This window comes from Anneissia japonica, unplaced genomic scaffold (assembly GCF_011630105.1).
Source record: "Anneissia japonica isolate Jap-2015-1 unplaced genomic scaffold, ASM1163010v1 scaffold263_len647688_cov178, whole genome shotgun sequence".
Classification (NCBI taxonomy): domain Eukaryota; kingdom Metazoa; phylum Echinodermata; class Crinoidea; order Comatulida; family Comatulidae; genus Anneissia; species Anneissia japonica.
The window spans coordinates 194514-216288 of NW_022734777.1; the positions used below are offsets into that span (position 1 = coordinate 194514).

The following is a 21775-nucleotide window of genomic DNA, read 5'->3' on the forward strand; positions in this document are numbered from 1 at the left end:
CCACCACTTGGTATATACATTCAAGATTCCAATTTATTCATATAGTAATAGTCAAAATTGTACTGTATTTTTAGACATTTGAATTTTTGTGTGTCATTCATTTCTTTCATATTGTAAATTCAGTTGTTTCAGTCTTGTACTGCTAACTGTTTTTTACGTTCTTATACCTGAATAAAATCAATACAAAATATGCTAAAAAAAAACCACAGTATTTTAAAATAAAACTATTGTAATCAAATAATGTTCCTAGAAATAGGTACGTTGCAATATAATTTTAAGGGCATAGTTCATGTATCTGTATTACTTCCGTGATGACGTCTTAAAATGCTAAAAAAAAACAAAAAAAAAACTAGTTTCTATGTCTGATGAACAATTACCAAGGTTATGTGATTTGTATGGGATGTGCTTTTGAAACCTATTTGCAACAAGGAAATGCTTTGATAATTTTATACCTATTCTATGAATACTTCAGTGTTTTGCTGCTGTTAGTTGATTTTCATTGCTTATCAGTTACTGTATCCTGTACCTGATGCTAGGTTTTGCTTTCCTGTTCTACTTCAAATGATTCTTTGAATGTTGCATAATGTTTTGTCTTTTGAGAATACATCAATTCCATTCATTCAATTCAATTTTGTTTAATCTCAACTGACAGTCTCATCAATGTTGAATTACATGAGAATACAATGAACATATTAAAATACAAAAAATATCAAAAACCTGTAAAAAATCAAAAGATAATAAAATTAATAAGGTCAAACATTTTATTTCAATTTACAAATATTCTAAAATAATAATATTAATTAGTTTAAACATTTTAATTCAATTTACAAATAAAATAATAAAATTAAGTCAAATATTTTAATTCTATTACTGTACAAACAATAAAGTATAGAAATACATTAATTATGTCTAACATTTTAATTCTATTTATATAACAATGATCAGAATGTTACTAGTAATAGTAATTAGACTATTATTTATATAAAGATACGAGGGCTCGATGTAGTACTAGTCCGTCGTACAATGTCTAGTAAGAACTCCTCTGAGCTAGTAAAACTACCTTATTAGAGAGGTTTCACATGCGAACAAATATGTGTACGCATACGTTTAACTATCCGTAACGGTTTGTAGCCATTCTATGTTTTTTGCAATCACAGCGCAATTCAAGCTTAGCCTAGCCCCAGGTCCTTAGCTTTGGCCTACTATATTCTGTTCTCTTCTTTCATCATGCTTCTCAAAGTTTTATTAGTATATGTAAGGTTTTGGAAATTGAAATTTGAAAATAGTAGCCGAAAAATACTTCCTTTGTTGCCCAGAAGTGTTGGTTGATTTGTGATAGGTCCTATTGTTTATGAACCAAAAGTGAAAGCACCGACGTTATGGTACCCCAAAATGTGACGCATTCTATCGTAATTTGCTATCTTCAAATGTCACAAAAATGGCACGTACGTGTTCAAAGATACATTTTTTTTTTACACTTCGTAAAATGTGAACAATTAAACGAAGATCCTACTATAAATCTAAAATTTCCCTACACGTTAGTGGATAGCAGCTGGCGTATGACGTCAAAATCATGACGTATCCATCACACTAACCTAACCGTATGTGTTCGTGTGCTGAAACCTCCTTATTACTAGCCCGGTGAGCCAGAGATCTTTTATAAACTATTGCTTCAGGTATGCTTGGCCAAGAACATACTGTGTAAAATGTAGCTAGTGATTGGGCTAGTAAAATAGCCAATGGCCTATAGTGAAATATACAGTAAACTAGCCCGGTGGGCTCGTCACCAAAGAAAGTTAAATCGAGCCCTGTATACAGATGTATTGGGAATCCGTTCTAGTAATTGAGCTTTGTCCCGCCTACAAAAAAATTTAACAAAAAAAACATTTTTATGCCCATATAAGACATGATGTGCCTATATATAGCCATGATGTGATGTTATCATGACCATATGTGGCAAAGACAAGACAATCCAGTCACTCATCGCAAAAATCAATTTATTTAGTTATTAATACAGGGTTAAACAGTAAAATAAAAGCTATAAAATCTTAAAAGAGTCATTTAAATCCGACATTTCGTTTTGAAGTTACACAAGTTTAAACATATAGTTGTTTAAAGAACAATATTTGAGAAATTAGCCTTCAAAGTTTACAGTTTCAGGTATTTCTTAGGCAGAACCCATCACCAAATTGTTGTTATACCATTGGAAACGGGGAAAATGACTGCGTAGCATGATGTATAGGTACATTAAGGGTAGTTTAGTGCTATAAAATAGATTTCCAAAATTTTGACATTGCAGCATGTTTTGACCGTTATCTCCAAAACAGGATTTGCGACAATCAGTGACTGGTTTGGCTTGTCTTTGCCACATAGTAGTCATGTTACATGTTTTTTTGTTGTCAAATGAAGTTTGATGCTCTGATCAGATTAATCTTTGCTTATTACATCCTAAAAGTTCTGGTTTCAAATCCTTCTAAAACAAGAATTTTTTTCCTCATGCTTGAAAACTACTTAATTCCTATCATGAAACACTTAACCTGTACAGTATGATGCATTTTATAGAACAAAGTTTAATATATTTCAAACATATTTATTTATACAAGGTGTAGCATGGATTGATCTTAAAACCTGTTTTACACACTGTTCATTTGTTCATGAAAATTACAAATAAAACAAGATTATAATGCAATTCCCTGTTATTTCTACTGTATGAGCAGACTTTGTGGGTTATGGTGTTTACATCGAATAAATCCAATCCAATGTCAAACAGTTCTTTCCAATTTTTAAATGGGTTATTTACAATATGCTATCAATTATTTATAAACTGCTTTTATTTAAATCTTAATGATCTTTTTTAATTTTTATTATTTCTTAGTTTTATGACTTGTGTTAAAGTGTTTATTAATTCAACTTAAACAGACAGAGATAAGTTATATGTAATAATAAAAAAAAAAAAACACAATGTATCACAAATTGGATTGGATTGGATTTCTGCAGTCTGATTCATACTAATGATAAAACTCACGAAAGTCCTAAGACTGGGGAGGACAATCACCTACTCTTTTCCGAAGATACTGCGTTTTTTAACGTGCACGTGAGCCATTTTGCACACGGGACCAATACCTCAAACGTCTCATCCAAAAGACGGTGCTCTTTTGAAACTTGAATTTCAGCCCTCTAGTTGAAATACAAGAAGAGCAGCATTGGTTAAGCGCACATGCAGTGGCTACAACCAGTTTAGCCAAATCAGCCAGCTTCTCTCTCTATAAATGTGCAGTACAAAAAACAGGGCACCCCCCATCTGGGAGAGCTGGCCTCTTCTCCCTCCCCCCGTCGGGGAGAGCTGGCCTCTTCCCCCTCCCCCTGTCGGGGAGAAAAAGCACAATTCAACGGGGAGAAAAAAAATTATGTGTATTTTGTACATTATAAGAAAACTCTAAAATCGATTAAATAAGCCTTTGAAAACCCTAAATTGTCAAAATTTTTGGGGGCTTGCCCCTTGGACCATCTTCGAAAACCTTTAATCAAAGCAGTAGTTTTAAGAGCACTTTCCAGGATATAAAATTATCTGGTATTTCCCTTGGAATAACATTATTAACATGTTATCCCTAAATAGAAACAGAAAATATATATATGATAGCTATAACAGATTTTACATTTTTTTTCTTTCAGGGAATATTTCCTTCAAATTTTATACACATCAAAGAATGCGTCGTTGAGAATGACGGGTAAGTTCTGTAACTGTTGCTGAGAAAATCTTGGTCAAATCAAAATTCCCATCAAACATCTGTTAAAGGCTTGTGGCCAAAGTTAGATTACTTCCTGAAACATTAAATATCAAGTTCTTACACCTACTTGTCATGATTTGCCTAAAGCTTGGCATAAAGTGTCAGGTTTCATCTGTCAGACTTCATTAGCAATGTTTGATCAAACATCTGTTAAAAGCTTGTGACCACTAGCAAAATTACTTCCTGCAAAATTGAATATCAAGTTCTCACCCCTACTTTCATATGATTGGCTTAAAGCTGGGCTTAGAGTATCAGATTTTGTGTGTCAGACTTCACAGGCAGTGTTTCATCAAACATTTGTTCTTTTTTCTTTTTTTGTTTGATTAGACATTAGTCCACTTCATTGAAAGTGTACACTGAAGTATGTTTTATGCATGGCCACTCAAGAATATTGAGCATTTTATTTGACTTTTGATCGTAAGGTTAAGACCTAAATGAAAACGGCTAAACTTCAAACTGCCTTCCTCTGAAGAAAATTTAAGGAAGTATTGTGAGACTTAAAGCATGTGAAACATACACAATTTTGTGTGATAATGAATTTCTAAAACAAGCATACACTGTCAAAGTCGAGTAATTGTAGTCTGTTGAATCTGACAAATACCTGACAGACAATTTTTTTAAATATGTATAAAGTTCGTATAATTTAGCCACAAGCAAACTATCGAGTATAAGTTAAACAATGATATGCTTTCAATATATAAGATGTGTATAAGAGACAGGTATACAATACTGCCACATTCTTACGCTAATTACTCAGTTTAATATTTAGTGAATGTAGGCTGGTTTGGGAGAAGGCAAGCCTAAAAATGTTTTGGCCTCTGTGTTCCTGTTTGCAATTTAAGAAATAGCAATGTTTTTAACATTCCTTTTTATAGAGTTTATGTTTTATAAATGGGTTTATTAAATTAAGTATATCTTATAGTAATTTAGTTCAAGCCTATCCCAATATTGATATTTTTAATTTTGACTTACCTACTTGTGATTAGTGAAGTGTTTTCTTTCTTTGTGTATTCTGTTTATTGTCTTAAGTTTCTGGTCTTGTGTACCATCATGTAAGTGGCGGATTTGTGTCCGCTCTTGATTTGGTTTAATAAATACATAAATAATCTTCTAAATTTTGAGGTCGGGTTTTCAATCCTTTCTCTGTGCATTTTGCTTGTGTCCTTGTGCAAAGCACTTTATCCGCATTGCTTTCCACCACCCAGGAGTATAATTGGTTAAGGCCCTACCTGCCTGCTCCTGTGCTGATTACACAGCAACATGTTAATCCAGGGAAATAAGCTCTTTCTGCAAATATGAGCACTATGTAAATAAAGAAATAAATAAGAATTAAAAAAATATATATATATATATATATACAAAATGATTTGTTGACTGAGTATTAATGATATTTAATTAAAACTTTTATTTTTGGAATGTCTTCAACAGGAGATACGAGACAGTTTTATCAGCTGAGGACCCTATAGGAAGGGAAATTACCTCAGTTTTACGAGAATGGGATGTGATATTGAAAAAGTCATATGTGGTAGGTCTTGCTCTTTTTTTGTTTTAGAAATATTTTATACTCGGTACCAGCAAATCTTGTCGTCCACCACACGGTCTATCTGTACCAGTACACCAGGGTATTCCCCTACACGTCTCGAATGATATTATACTGGGTTCTTTATAGTTCACACGAGCCATTGTGTACATTGGGCCTACGGTTTATAGTCCTTATCCGAGAAGACTTGTTCTACCACCAAAACCATAGGTGAGCGTGCCGTTTCAAACCAGCGCCGATAGTAAGGCGCTTTGGATTGCACAACAATGGTAGGACATAGAACGTAATGGCGTCTGCGTATGCAAGAACGTTAATATCACTTCGTTGAGTAGATTCTGGAATGCAATTTGGCCAAATCTACGTATGCAGAGAACGTAGGATGCCATGCAGGACAGTCATGCGTGAGTGATTTTGTTCTAGCGAAGTCGACCATCTAACCACCAAGCTATTCTACTCCGCCTGCGTCATTATAATTATCATCATGAGAGCGTTTGTAATGTTATTAGGTTTCTGATCGGACATTGTGAAGTCATGAAATTGTCATCTGAATTTAAAATATTTATTTTTATCCGACGTCATAATATTTATACGCATATGAGCGTATCTCACTCATCCTTGCTTGATCATCTCCAAAAATCCAGTATGTTATAGCTGAGACAATTTTATTTCGTAAATGTGTTTCTATTTTTCATTTTTATTATGTCATCATGGTCAAAATTAAAGGTTCTTCCCCCTCCCCCCCCCCCCCCCCCCCTATTTTCATCCTTCAAATCTTTGTGAAATTCTATGATTGATTATTACTGGTTTACAACACTAACAGACACAAGTTTTCTTCATATCAAGGATTAACTTCATTTGCCATTATCGTCTGCGCGTGCGTCATGATGTGTGCATACGTATGCATTAATTTTTAAAAATCATGAAAATCACTTTTTGGCTAATTCAAAGCATGTTTGAGGCTATTTTGAGCTGTGCAAATCAATCGGGTTCGCTTATCACCTAATTCATCAGTGACGAATTTAAATCTAGTTACCCATTGTATTTGATCTATGGGGATTATTCTTGGTGTGCATTTTCTGAGGGTGAGATATTCTATGAGGAATATTCCTAATATACTAGTTATAATTGTTATAATTTTTCCCACCAGAATGCCAACACCCAGAATTTTACAATCCTGCAATTGTTGATGGTAAAACTGATGGAGCTGCGGTTAGAGCTCATATCTGGGTTATTAACGCAAGAACAGACTCGCGAACTGAAGAAAGAAATCACTGGTCGAATCGACGAAGGTAATAGCCAGCTAGGACTTGACCTGGTACCCAGGATCGGTGGCGAGATGGTCAGCGGCGATTGCTGTAACATAATTCAACTTTATAAAATTGTAAGTAAATGTAAACGTAGTGGAATTTTGATATAGCACATTATATCAATGTCTTAATTTGTTTACGATTTGTAGATTCGTATTTACTTCAATAACTTTTTCACCGTTTATGGCCACATTTTTGTCTGTAAACCATTTTGAGACTTGATTACCAATAATTTTAAAATAACTTATTTTTTTCCTTCATCTCTGGCAGCATCTACGAAGCACAGAAGATACAAAATACAAGTCTTCAGTAAGTAGTAATCATTTAAAAATACCAAAAGAAAATCATTTCGGGTAGAAATACAGCCTTCTACATACAAAATGTGTATATTTGATTATTATGCTATTATATAGAATAATCTGTTGTGTGTTGTTACCCTCCTATAGTATAGTGCATAAGTGCTGTTTGCTTTGCTTAGGGTGTTAAGGAACTAACAATTCAAGATTAAGATAATAATAATAATTTATCAGGAAACTAACCCATTGTACCTCAGTGGCAGCTCTTTAAAATGAAAAGTGCCTCCATGACAATTAAAAGAAAATGGAAAATACATTAATATACATAATCAAACTAGAGCTAAACTAAAATTATAAGCTACAATTCTACCTTTCTACCATTATATTTGTTGCTGGAGCAGTCACCTTATCGAGTGTATATCACCGTCCTGGCCCTGAATACCAATAATATGCAGACCGTGTTTGAAACTGCAAAATAATGGAATTGGCCATTGTATTCAGGAACATTATGTTCTTGAGTGCTGCCTTAATACAGGGGGACAATTCCATTATTTCCTTTTAAGCTGGAGGGAAGACATTGAATTTATGTGACCTTAACCTTGTCCTTTCACCTTCTGAGAAAATTGAATGGTCTCTTTGATTATTATGTAAATCTTTTGATGATCTTTATTATTATTTTTTTTTTTGCATTTTGTGAAGAGACAGAGGTGAAAATGTGGCAAAGTCGCGCCAAACGAGTCTGTTTTATAGATAATTGCCAAAACATGCTGGAATGTCAAATTTTTTGAAATTTACTTTTATTACCCTAAAATAACTTTATATCCCTATGTCATGATATGCTGTTTTTTCCCATTTTCAATGCTAAAACAATTTTTAAAGATTTGGTGATGGTTTCTGCCTGAGAAATGCCAGAAATCATAAATTTTGACGGCTGATTTCTCAAATACTGTTCTTTAAACAGCTGTATGTTTAAACTCCTCTAACTTTATTAAATGATTCTCTTAATATTTTGTAGCTTTCCTTTTACTGTTTAACCTTTTATTGATAACTAAAAATAAATTTTTGCGATGAGTGACTGGTTTCGCTTGTCTTTGCCAAATATATAACCTCCATTGGCAGAGATAAAAATGAAACACAGGACTACTGAAAGTAATGTAATAGAAAGGGTAGGGTATTGTTTCCTGTTGTACTGATGGTACATCATCGCTGCTATCAAGGGTCCCTAAGGGCCTAGCCTAATTTCTCTAGTTTTGGAACTAGTGCTAATGTTACAGTAATTTACTACAGTATATTCTGCCATTATCGTGTAAACATTGATAACATCACATGCTGCGACATGTTGCTTCTATCCTGTTTCATTTCCTTGTTATTGTTTCCTGCCACCAACCATTTTCACTCTGAAATCTCTTATGTCAATCCGTACCTCATTATAAAGGTTCATGCCAGTACCAGTTGTGCAATTAAGGGTTTTTTTAATAACCTTAAAAAAATCCAGACAGGAGAATGCATATCCGGCATTCATAAAAAGAATGACATATATGAGAACCTTTCTTATATTCTCACTTCCTTTTAAATTTTTATACATTTTAGGTCTACTGGAGGTAACAATGAAACTGACATCTCATTAAAAAAAATGAAGTTGTTAATTAATCCAAATATTTAAATATGAACATTATATATCTAAACATAATACATTAATATATTAACACTGTACTAGGTCCTCAGGCTTCAGTTCCCACTCCCCCCTCCAATTCTATGTGTGTTTATAGCCAAGCACAAGACAATGTGAATAATAGTGAGCCTACAGGCCTACAGTAGTTCTGGTTTTGTCTGTTACTACCCGGAAGGGGCTCACGTGGGTAAGGTTGGTAAATAGTTGGATAGGTTTAGCCTAGACTACTAGACATACTTCAGCAGGGAACTTTACTTTTAGGGGTAGGCATATGTCTTCTCACAGGTAAGTTATATGATGTTGTACTGTTTTTTATTGCATATTTAGCAACAATATTTGCTTGTGATTATGAATAATTCTTGTATTCATTTGTGTATATTTTATAATCAGAATAATATATAAATTATCTGTTTCTATTTTGTATAGAGCCCACAAACACCTTTAAAATTAGATAAAGTAAGTAATGATATTGGTAATGACAGCAAAAAATATAGTTAGTACAGTAGTTCCTTTGTGGGTTTTATCTAACATCACTTGTTTTTATTTCATTTCATTTTTTTTAAACCAAAACATTTGAATATTTGGTGTTAAATATTAATACATTGATTTTACTATTTTGCTTCCAGTTATCAAAAGCTTGGGCATTTTTTGTTAAAGCCTGCCTTACAGATAAGGGAATTATTTAAATCAGTTGTGATACAGTACATTCCATTTTACATATAATTTTTTTTTTAGTTCTATTTATCATAGATTTAAAAAATAGGGTTTGGAGTTTCTGTAGAGCATTTTTATTTTTTAGAGAATTTATTCACGTGAAATCAAAAGCGTTGGTTCGCTTCGTGAGCTCATATTGGTTGCACATTTTTTCGTTTTACAAAAAGTAGAAACAGTTTGAATTACTGATTTTGCTGGAGTGAAAAACTCAAATAGTAATGTGAATGCGCATGAACTGAAACTTTCGCTTCATGCAAAAAAACAGGTTTTGGGTGCATTTAAAGTCCATCATCACATACCGTATTATCCTTTAATTTACAAAAGTTTAATTTAAAAGTATCATTTAGCATTGGTAGCAATAAAAGTTTTAGTTTTATTTTTCTTTGTAAAGACACTTACTTGAAACATATCATTTTGTTGTTAGACTAACTTTCAATTTTGATTTCATTAATACTGTATTAGGATAGTTCCATGGTATAAGAAACGATCAATTGTGAAACTTATAGTGGCCATTACATTATTAACTGCAGTTTATGATTTTATTTTTTTTTAATAGTTTTATATTAATAATGTTGATTTTATTACTGACACCAGGGCTGTATCCAGTTTAGGGTGAGGGTGGGGGTTCGGTGAGTGCATACATACATACCCTTAAGTTTGAAAAGATCCATAATTTTATTAATTTGAGAATAATATTGAACATAAATATTTTTTTTGTAATAAAGATGTGAAGGGAATTTGAAATCTTCATATTTTCCAAGTAATCTATCATTTAGTCCATTATTGAGGCATTAAAGTTGCCATAGTAATTAAACAAAATGGAAGTTAATATCCAACTGGCTCCACCTCACTCCTTGTATGCCTAATAGGCAAAGAGCAGAGGAAACCTTTTAAACGTTGCATTCTAGCCTACTTATATATATGCATACAACGTTGTTTCGTCCTTTAAGGACTCATCAGTGCAGCTGAGATAAATTTGAGATTGAACCTTTCTATGAAACAAGCAAGCTTGTAACAAAGCAGTTTAAAAGCACTCGTAATACCATGCCGAGAGTGCTCAAACTACATATAATAGTGGGCCAGCTAAATGCAAAACAGCAATGGTACTATCTCAATAGAGTGCTCAACAAAGCAAATGTTAAGGAGCTATAATAAGTTAAATCAATCTGCATACAACGTTGTTTCATCCTTTAAGGGCTCATCAGTGTAGCTCAAATATAAATTTGAGATTGAACCTTGGCTATGAAACAAGCAAGCTTGTAACACGGCTGTTTAAAAGCGCTCGTAATGCCATGCAAGAGTGCTGAAACTACATATAGAAAATATATATTTTAAATTATTATTTTGAATTAATTGAATTTTTTATTTTTATTTATTTAAAAAAAATTTCTAGTAATAACTTTTATTTCTGTGTTTTAAAATTTTAAATACAATGCGCTAAAAAGCTATGCCAATGCTTACAAGACAAATCCAAGGTGGCACCCATCTTGTTTATAGACATGTATTCAATATGGAACCAAAATGTCAACTGATCTCAGATAAGAAGTATAATGCATACTCCAAGTATTGAAATGCACGCCATTCAGTATGGCCTCTATTACACTTGTGGATAAATCACTATACTGCAGAAATTATACATTTTTTTATTGATAGATGTTAAAATATTAATGGATGTCATTTTCTTCACAGGGTAACCCACTCGAGCCAAACCAGACGATTTTGTCGCATCATATTCATTTCAATATGAAGAACTTTGGATGCGGTTTAGCTGGGGAAGAGGCTGACGTTTACTTTACCCTGTATAATGCCAGTCAACAGAAATACTTCAGGTAAGGTACATTCCGTATTAAATAGCTTATATAATAACACACCTAGATAGATGCTTGTCATTTGATTGGTGAATTTTGTATCATGTGACATTGGTTATTGACCTCATTTCGTAACTCGTGGAAATTTAGTTCCGCCGTGCATTTTTACTTCCATCCATGCATTTTCGTTCCATCCGTTTTGCTCCATTGCACGGCTCCTAGGATACGATATGACTTCGACCAAATACAATCTTATGAATGGTTAAAAATATACTGGACTGTTCCATTTAGAAAAAGGGTGGGTTTTTTTCATAAAATATCAAATGACAAGAATCTCCATTCAGATAAAACTTAGATTTTTTTTCATACAATATCAAATGACAAGAATTTATTTCAGGTGTGTTATAAAACAAATAATGAATTTTTTTTATTCATATAGAAAGAATATTTTTATAAGTTGAAAGATTGAATGTTCGATTCAACTTGGCTCTGCCTCGTTGAATGGAACAGTCAGTTTTTCAACTCATGAAAATATTTGTCCCATTGATTAACTCATACATGGAAAGTATCAGATTGTTTCCTTGTTTACTGCCTAGTGGAACCGTCTGGAGTTTCAGTCTAATACCGTTAAAACTCTTTGAGTTTCTTTGCTGTTTCCTTTTCATCATTTCTACTACACTTGTATTTATGTGTTTATGTGGGTGAATAAATAAAATATTTTGGACAAGGGTTACTCACACAAGGAACGATCACATACTCATCCATGTTTCTCTACTAACGGTGGTTTTGTAGGGTATTAGTAACAATAATCAAATGATGGGGATTAGCAGGACAATCCATTGATCACCAGTACCAGGAGAAATTTTCCTGATGGGTACGGGATGCAATGTCTTGAACCAGTTAGGGGTAGGATGTCCCTGACTGTTAGAAAGCAGTGTCCTTGATAGCATAAGTATGCCGAACTAGTTACAGCCAAAACCTCCTGGAAGGTGTCAGGGGTCAAATCCTGGAAGCTCTGACAATTTAGGTAATCAGATAATCTTTAAATTTACAAAGGATTCTCCCTGACTACCAGGCCTGCTCAGCACCACTGGTTGTTAACAACACTCCAGCTGCAGCAGGCCTCCTGGAGCTCAAAACATTTTGATTGAAAGCGCAAATCTAATAAAAGTGTAATATTTGAAATTGTTTTGTTTATGCTTCTTGAATATTTTTTTTCCACTGTAACAAACAATGTGAAGTGGGTTTGGCCTAGTGTTTTATGATTCTATTTATATTAAATAATATTTTATTATATTTTCCAGTGAACGATATTTGGCCAAGATTAATAAACATGGTGTTCCAAATGATGTAGAATTAATTGGCAACCAGTCAACTATTTTTTGTGTAAGTGCTTTATATAAATATTTTTATATTGTGCACAGTCTGTATGTATGTATGTATATTGTGTATGGATATATTATCGGGTGTCCCAAGTCTCTGCAAGTTGTGTAGTCTCAGAAGTCGGAACTGCCTCTGCACTCCCTCAAGCAAGCAAGAATCTTCGGGAAATAGTCCATCTCCCGCAAATTCAAAATACCGTATTTGCATGTTTTTACTACTTAATTATCTTCTGGAAGTCAGTGCCAATGGGTGTCACTATATGCTGCACAATAAAAATGATAGTGTTAAGAAAAAGCTCATTTAACCAGATCTTAAGGTAAGTGACTTTTTATAATTTGAGACACTTGTATTATCTCTGAATAGGGGTTTTGACAATCACTGAACAGTAAAAACTGGAAAAATAGATAAGAATTAAAAATAATATTAAGAGGTATTTAATATGCTTTTAGTATTGCTAAACACTCAATATTATATAAATAATGAAAGTTTATGAGTGCAATGGGGTAGAATATTTCATGAGGTGAAAGATTGTATGTTCTATTCAACGAGGAGTAACCGAGTTAAATAGAACATTACCAAATGAAATATTTTACCCAATTGTACGAATGAGAAACATTCATTATTTGTTTTATACAACACCTCTGTATCTCTCTCCATTGTATCAGTAAATATCTTGTCCAGGATGCCCTCGGGTGTCGGCCTGCCTATCCTAGGCCCAGCTGTATCTAACGATAGCAAAATCTTCATTTTATCTTCTTTACTTGCAGGGTTTTTGTGAGTTACTGCATATTTTATTGCCTTTTTGTTTTTCAGCATTACTTTCATTCAGTAATTCCTCAAAGCCTTTTTCGCTCAAAAGTACAAACGACCCAGTACCAAATGGACCTGCCATTTTGTCGGCAGGACAAGGGCTACTGAATAACAACTCCTTGTTGACGCACAGGTTTTAACTATGCTAGGCTAATTTTTCTCTCGTGTCACATTGCATTTGAGAATTGAAAAAGTACTATTCTATGATCTTTGACTAGTACTCAAATAACCATGGAATATATATATACTTGTTTTTAACCAATCAAATTAATAGAATATATAGAGGTGTTGTATAAATTGGGATAGCCCATCATTATCATCATCATATTTTTTAATGTAATATTTTTGTCTGATTTACAAATGAAGCAAAGGTATACTAGCTTGATTATTGGTGTGTGACTCCCTCTGATTTCCTATGTTGATTTTAACAGGATTTAGGTAATCAAGACTTGATGAGGGATTTATACTTAGTTTGTCATATTGTACGGATCGGTAGAATGACCATCAGTAGCTCCACGACTTTAGGAAGAGGACCGAGAGATTACAGAAGGCCTTATGGAGTAGGAGGTAATTCAAATTAATTGTCTATTATTTTGTTTAATACATCACTTCTGGTTTGTGCATATATATTGCTCTATTTTCTAGCCCAAGAAGTGGGTCACAGCTAGCACCTTTAAGGTAACTTGCTGCGACCCACTTCCCGGAATGTTAGGATACTATAAATGTGACATTGACTTGTAAACAAAAGTGAATTTTTTTCACAGGCCTAGACAATAGTGGTGCCAGCAAGGGCAGAGGGCATTTTGCCCTCCTGTCAGAAAGGCCTAGACACCCCTGTTATAATACGCCACAAAGAGGTCCTTGAATCAAAAATTTAAAAAGCACAGTTTGGACCATAATAAGCCGTAAAACTCTTCCTATGAACCCTACCAAGGATTTTTATTCTAGGATCCAGACCAGGCTCTAGTCGGCACCATGGTTTGGACATGTTGGACCCCTTGTTGGCAAATTCCTGTAGCCACCACTGGGCCTAGATACTAACTTATTTTTCCTTATGTAATTTTTTGCAGTGCTGAGCTTGAGTGACCTTCTTACAGCACCGTATTCAAGCTCCAACGACAAAGAAAAAGTCATCAAAATAACGTAAGAATATTAGTTAAAGGTTTATGTTAACTCCTTTTTCTGTTCGTAAATTCTATGTCTGATAAGTTGCTTAATAAATGTAATATAATAATGATAATAGTAATTGTTAATTTATCTCATAATGTAAAGATACCTATGCAATTTTACAGCCGCAGTGCAACATGTATATAGGGGATGGATTATTCAACGATTACATAATATATAAATAAATAGCCACTATAAAATACTATTATCCTGATTTTGTTTCTTTTATCTATTTTAATTTATTTTAATAAAATATTTCTTTTTTTGTCCTTTTTACCTTCTTTCTCTTTTTCCATATTATTTTCTTTTCTTCCCATTTTTCTTTCTTTTTTCATTTCTATCTCCTGTCTTTTCCTGTACTTCCCTTTATTTCCTTTCTTGTACTTATTACCATTAATACCTTTCTTTTCCTTTTCCATAACCATTCTTTCCTTTTCTGTATCTTTTCTTTTTTTTAATTTCTTTTCTTTCATTCTTATTTCCTATATCTTTTTTTCCATTTTTCCTATATTTTCTTTCTTTACTTTTTCATTCTTTCTCTAAATATGCAACATGACATGTATAATCTTCTAAAATAAGTATTCCATTCTTAGTTTTACCATCACCTTTGATTTGTTTGATTTGCTGCCCTCTATACTTGATTAATACTTGACGGTCTTCTTTCCACAGGCTTGTTAACACTGACAGTGATTTCTGTAATCTTCACGAGAATCTTATTAGTCCGACACCTGGCAAGGCAAAAAATCTCAGTACCAGTACAACAAATCTAGGTAGGCAATGCAGGCTGTGATGATGTAAGAAATGCATACTACAACCACTGTGCTACTATTGCAGCTCCTGCTGCAACTACTAGCAACATTACTACTGCCGCCACCACAAAACTGCTGCTGCTACTACTAGCTACTGAACTATTAAATTATAAACCAGGGATCTACTCCCATTTAATAACAAATACAAACAGATTATAGTAAAGGGTGAGGCTAGAGGTAGTCAGACCACACCTTTTAAACTTGAAAAAACAAAAAATTAATATGGAAGAAGAAAGCATTGAAATTTTAGTTCAAGAGTGCCATTTCAGCCTACTAGAGGTGCCTTGCTCCAAAATTCATACCTCAGCCCCAACAGTGGTAGTTGGGATATTGTAGTCTCACCACCATCTGTACAGTATATTATATACAAAATGAAACCTTCCAGCAAAATAAGTGCTGCTATAGAATAGAATAATATGATATAATATAGCCCAAATGAACATGAATGTTTGTCAAGATTTGTAGCAACAGTTTGCTACAAAATCAAATCTACAAGAGTAAGAAGACAGCCTCTAAAATTCAACAGCGTTCGCTGGAGAACTGCTCTACCATATTGTATTCCTGTTACTACTATTAGTATAGGGTTGTAGCTGTAGAAAACTAAGGGTTGGTGATAGACATTTTAAGGGCAGGTGGGTGATAACTTTGGTAAATTTTAAATAATAAGAGTGGATTTTAAGGATAGAAAAGTGGGTTAGGGTGGGTGGAGGGCCATGATATTAGCTTTAGCCTGGTTGGAAAACTTCAAGGCTAGGTGGCCCTGCCCACCATAAACGACATCCCTGTTAGTAAGTAAATTGTATTTTCACTTTCTATTCTCTTGCTTCCTCTTCTTAGGCATCATAGCTGAGATGCGCATGCTTCATGGGGAGCTAGAGCAGTTGAAAATCGAGAAACCTCTACTGTTCAGACAGAACGTATCGATCACAAGGAAGTTAGGTTTTGCCGATGTCATTATGCCAGGTACGGGCAAACTGTTGCTCTAATTATTTTCAGTTATTTTTATTTTTTTTTTAGATCTGTTGAAAGTGTTCCTCATATGACTATCTTGCTGCTTTTTTTGTTTTGTTTTTTTTGTTTTTTATTTTTAATTTTTTTTATTTTACGAAAAACAACATATTTCAGGTAATTTTAACTTAAAAGCCTCGCATAGTCTGACACATTCAGATTGTGGTCTGTCGCAACTCATTAGGAAATGTTTGGTCACACTTGGATAAATTAGTACTTTGGCAGAATAAAACAAACATTGGAGACCCACTATCTATTCACGTCTATAACAAGTATGCATTATCAAACATAGTTTGGCCAATTGTTGTTACTGTTATTTATTTATTATTTATTTGAGGGACAAAAATAAAATGTCATGGTATAATTATGTCACTGCTAGAAGGGCAAGCAAGGACATTTCAAGGGTGATTTTTTTTTGTCTATCTAATAAACAATGAATGAATATTAGAGTTACAGTGGGAGGACATGATTAGTGATAATGATTGAGTTCAAAGAAAGTCTGACAGACAAAAAACTTTTAGTGATATTATTTGAATAATGAAAACTCCAAAAAGAACCCAACAAAGCTAGGGTGAAGAGCTTGGCCTACTAAAGACTATGGTAAGGGGTTGGTGTACAGAGTTCTGTTAAGGTATTGCTTTTCTTTGTCTTTTTAATTATTTGCTATTCAGTGAATAAGTAGCAATTTTTAAATTGCATCTGCATCGACACGTACACTGCAGTACACTTAGGAGTCTATTCACTGTTATTGTTAAAATCACTAATAGTGTTACGTTCACTGCTTTAGTTACTGCTATCACAAACATTACATTTGTAGTATGTACAGTATGTTATTTTAAAATTTAATATTAAAATTTATATATTTACTTTACTTACATTGTTAAGATGTTAACAATTTTAAAGAGTTGTTGTTGCCTAGGGAGCCCTAACAGAAAGAAACTTAAATACAGTTGTGATTTGTTGCTTAGAAATTTTTTTATCACCTTAGGCGACTTACGTAACGATCTATATATTATGCTTGACCGAGCACTGTTTGACCGAGGTGGAAAGACTGCTGGCAAAAACGTGGAGGTCACGATATGCGTGATCGACCATCGAGACCAACGAAACCCGCGCAAAATGGTACGTGTCTAACCGGCTGGAATCAGTCGTTTATTTTATCAACGTCTCATTATTTTACATGTTGCGTTTTCACAGGTGATGTGCGTAACGATGTGTATATTCATCTAAGTAGCGCGGAATTTGAGAGGGATCACAACAAAGTTGAAATAATCGTGCATGTTCTGACTGACAATCGAGTCGTGGTTTGTTGCATTTTTTACTGTTATTTTGAACGTCCTCACAAGGTTTCCTACTTACTAATCGTGCTAATTTTTTCTGTTGACAACATGCTTTGCTTCGTATTTTCTGCATTTTTTTGTTCTGTTTTATTTCTTGTGTATGTATAGCTAGAACTTGGTAAAGTGTGTATTCAAATATCCAACATTTTTATAATGATAAGTGAGGGCGCACTTCAATCTCAACATTAAGGAGAGTATTCTTGGTTTGAATCACACCAAGAATAACCCATTCTGGTGGTGAATTGGCAGTACAGAAACAACCTCCCAAATCTTTTTCTGCACGTGGGCCATATCCCACACAGGACCAACAGCTTAAACGTCTCATCTGAAAGATGGTGCGCTGTTGTGAATTGCGTTTCGGCTCTTCAGCCGAAACACAAGTTGAGTAGCGGATGGAATTGAACCCGAAAGACTTCACGGTTCAGCTGAGCTAAGCAAATACAAGTTATATACAGTATGCTCTTTGTGCACAGCATGGATATCCATTGATGAAGTATTTTTTCCAGGCCTAAAAACACTATTTAATAATCATAAGTAGGCTATTATTTTATGGCTAATATCTAGCAAAACAATAGCACAGATTTTGTCAACTATATTATAACAGAGGCCGCAATAAGGGAATGCTGCTTGGCGCAGCGATCTCCATTCAATTTCTGATCCTCATTGTCGAGGGTTTGAACCGTACGCTGATCATTCTCGGCTGACCATGCATACAGTACAGTAGTTACCCCAGCTTGCACTGATGACGGGTTATGAAGTGGCTCCACGCTATGTTTCAGACCTAGCTCCGAGTATTTCATGCCTAATAAATTAATTATATACGTTGTGGCTGCCTCTAATCAATATTGATAATAACATCAGGCCTGATTTCTCAAGATGAAAAAAAAAAAGAAATACATAGTGGCTTAATTTTATTATTATTATTTATATTATGTTATTTTTGGCTTAGGGTATCCAGCATTTGTTGGCTAGATATGGCCTGTGGGCCGCCAGTTGAGAGCCCATGCATAGTGCTTCCTAAGACTCTGTACAGTATGCTTAAACTGAGTATTGCTGAGAAATATTATTTTATATGTATTTCTATTAAAAGGAGCATTTTGGCTGCATGCAGATTTGTGTAATAAACATGTTGTATAGTAGTTTTGCCTAACATAGGTGCTGTGTTTGTTTTGTTAATGGTTTGTTTTTATGTTTACCATGTGCTGTGTTTTGTTTACATAAATTTCTTATTGTTTTACTAACTCATGCATGTCTGTTTAAATATATGTGTTTTAGTTATTAATGATATTACTTTCTTTTTTAATTTTTGATTTAATAATTTTATTAATTATTCAAATATCTATATAAAATTTATGTTATTTGAAACAGTTATTATATGTCTTTGAAAATATATGTTTTGTTCAGAATACCTATGTACTGTATTTAACTGTGTTATTGGCCTATATGATATTTTTGAATGCTGGGATGGATCCAGAGAGAGTAACAGTGCTGTTGTAACTTTCCAAATTGAAAATTTCTTTTATACTATTAAGCATAAAGCCTGAATTGGGTTTTGGAATTGTGGTTTGTAAAACTCAGCAATTTTACCTCTTTTTAGAATCTCTGTACACACTAAAAATTGATATTGGTTTGTATGTGTACTGGATGCAATAGAAAAAAAAAACCCATGCAATCTACTTAACTGTAGATTACATAACATATATACATATAATTGTTGTATTATATTGTAATATAAATTTTTGATATGAATTACCGGTAAAATTGCAACTGGTAGAGGTCCACATTCTCAAAATCTGAAATGGTGGGGCTGAGGTGCTGTGGACTCTTATGCACCCCTATCGCCAAATCCTGCATCCGCCCCAGATACAGCAGATATTTGTTCTTCCGCAACATACCCCTGTTCATATATTTGAAAAAATGCTTTTTTGTATAATATATACTGTATTTGCTTTGTGATTCATATAAATTATATACTTTGTAAAGTTGTTGCATGCAAGCTATATTGCTGAACTTTGATTTAATTATATCTTATTTCGCAAACCCACCATCTAACAAGAGATTTAATTTACATTCTTACAATTTGTTTCCTTATATTCTCTTATTTTGCTCGTAAGGTTTTTCAGCTTTTATATGAATCGCAAAACTTTTTTTGCTGTGTTACCTGTTGCCCTGAAAAAAAAATGAAAATTTCCGACTAAATTAAAAGTTTGAAAAAGCTGGTTATGATTTTCTACAAAGGCAACACACATTTTTTTAACTTGTCAATAAATATCTTTTTTTTATTCTCCAAGTAGATGCTTTTGGATGAGCCAATAAGAAATTCAAAATTAGGTTTTGGATTTTTTACCTCTTCATCAAATTTCTCAAAGATAAATTTTTAAATTTTGTATATTTTTTTTTATGTATTATTGGCTTTTTTCATGTATATTCAACATTTTTTTTTTCCAGCCGTGTATTTGTCTTGGTGATGGTGTTAAACCGGTTGAAGAATACAGATCTGTTGTCTATTACCATAACAACCAGCCCCGGTGGAATGAAATAATAAAACTTATGATTCCAATTGACAAATTCAATGACACGCATATTCGCTTTGAATTTAAACACTGCTCAGGTAGATAGATATCTTTTCAAAATATAGTAATTAATATTGTCTTGTCTATGATTCTGGTGGTGGAACAAGTCTTCTCGGATAAGGACTATAAACCGTAGGCCCAGTTTCATGTGCACTATAAAGAACCCATTACATCATTGGACATGAGTAAGGGGATACGCCGGTGTACTGGGACAGACAGCCCCGTGGTGGACAACAACAGACACAAAGGGACCCTTAGAGGTCAAGAAATTCACTGAATGAACCATGAGAATTTTGTTTGCTGGATACTGTCACTATATAAATGTACACTATTATTATTATTTTATTATTATTATTATTTTACTATTATAATTATTTTATTATTATTATAATTATTATTATTGTTATTTTTATTGCTTGAAGGTTTGCATGGCAAAGTAATAATATATTTAATGCTTGCGATACACCACGTAGATAGTTCTGAAAAGAACTGTTGTTGGTTGAGAATATCTCGATGTTTCGATTGAGTTTCTTCAATCGTCTTCAGGAGAATAATATCTGCAGAAAATTCCAAGCAGGGAAATACTTATATGTTCTGGGTTGTGGGAATTGCTGCTGATATTTCGATAGTCTCATGTGGGCTATTTCTGCTTCGGAACTAAACGAACCTACCCTGCAGAGTTCACCAACTCCAATCGTAATCACTAGAAGAAATGACGTTTCTAACATGAAATTGACGTTTACAGCCAAGAGATTAATTATTTATTATTAATTAATAATTATTTATTATCATTTATTAATAATTCTTATGATTATACAATTTGAGTCTCAAAGTTAGTAATATTGTAAATGGTAATAATAATGTTACAGTATAAGTATTTATTCTTCCCCATTTCTCCCCTAACAAACTACATGACTACATAATGTATTAATGCTGATTTTGTTTAGGAACTAAGGGAACCACCAATAATATGAGGAAACTCTTTGGAATGTCGTTTGTAAAATTGATGAAAGGAGATGGGACGACATTGCAAGATGGACCACACGAGCTCTACGTTTACACGGTAACAATAACATTTACTTTTTTTTGGTTTTTTTCCTTATTCTTATAATCTTTTCTTATCTTGCGTAAATTAACTTGGCAAGGATGGTGATTGGTCAATTCAATTTAATGTTTTGAATTTCATTTTTGAGGATTTTTCTAGATTTTACCACAGACACTATTTCTTACCTATAAATATACAACTAAAAACCTACAACTTTACTGGAACTACAAAAAGTAGCTTAATTTTGGATGTATAGTTTTTTTTAAAACATCTTAGTAATTGTGATAATGTACTAACACATATACATTTTAATATTTCATTATTTTAGCTCCCAGCCAGGCTAAGAAATGTGAGTTTGTAACTAAATTTTCAAGCAAACAGATATAATAAGTGGTGTTGGAAGTAAAAAATTATCCATATTAAATCTCCGTCTGCAATAACAATTCTCATTCTCTTTTTGAGTATAACTTTACTTGCTTAACAATATTTAAAACATTATATTATCATGCCTTCAT

At 33.4% G+C, this 21775-nt stretch overlaps 1 protein-coding gene across 1 annotated transcript in view; it reads left to right on the top strand.

The window, feature by feature from the left end:
* The window catches only part of LOC117116478 (dedicator of cytokinesis protein 3-like), a 97313-nt gene that overhangs the window by 25995 nt on the left and 49543 nt on the right, over positions 1-21775 (top strand). Inside the window, exons 4-17 of the mRNA XM_033260536.1 lie at positions 3673-3728; positions 5217-5313; positions 6476-6709; positions 6906-6944; positions 11007-11146; positions 12430-12511; positions 13750-13885; positions 14389-14461; positions 15155-15255; positions 16132-16257; positions 17291-17424; positions 20091-20253; positions 21163-21278; positions 21589-21609. Of these exons, the coding sequence (XP_033116427.1) occupies positions 3673-3728; positions 5217-5313; positions 6476-6709; positions 6906-6944; positions 11007-11146; positions 12430-12511; positions 13750-13885; positions 14389-14461; positions 15155-15255; positions 16132-16257; positions 17291-17424; positions 20091-20253; positions 21163-21278; positions 21589-21609 (1518 nt within the window). The remainder of the gene's footprint in view (positions 1-3672; positions 3729-5216; positions 5314-6475; positions 6710-6905; positions 6945-11006; positions 11147-12429; positions 12512-13749; positions 13886-14388; positions 14462-15154; positions 15256-16131; positions 16258-17290; positions 17425-20090; positions 20254-21162; positions 21279-21588; positions 21610-21775) is intronic.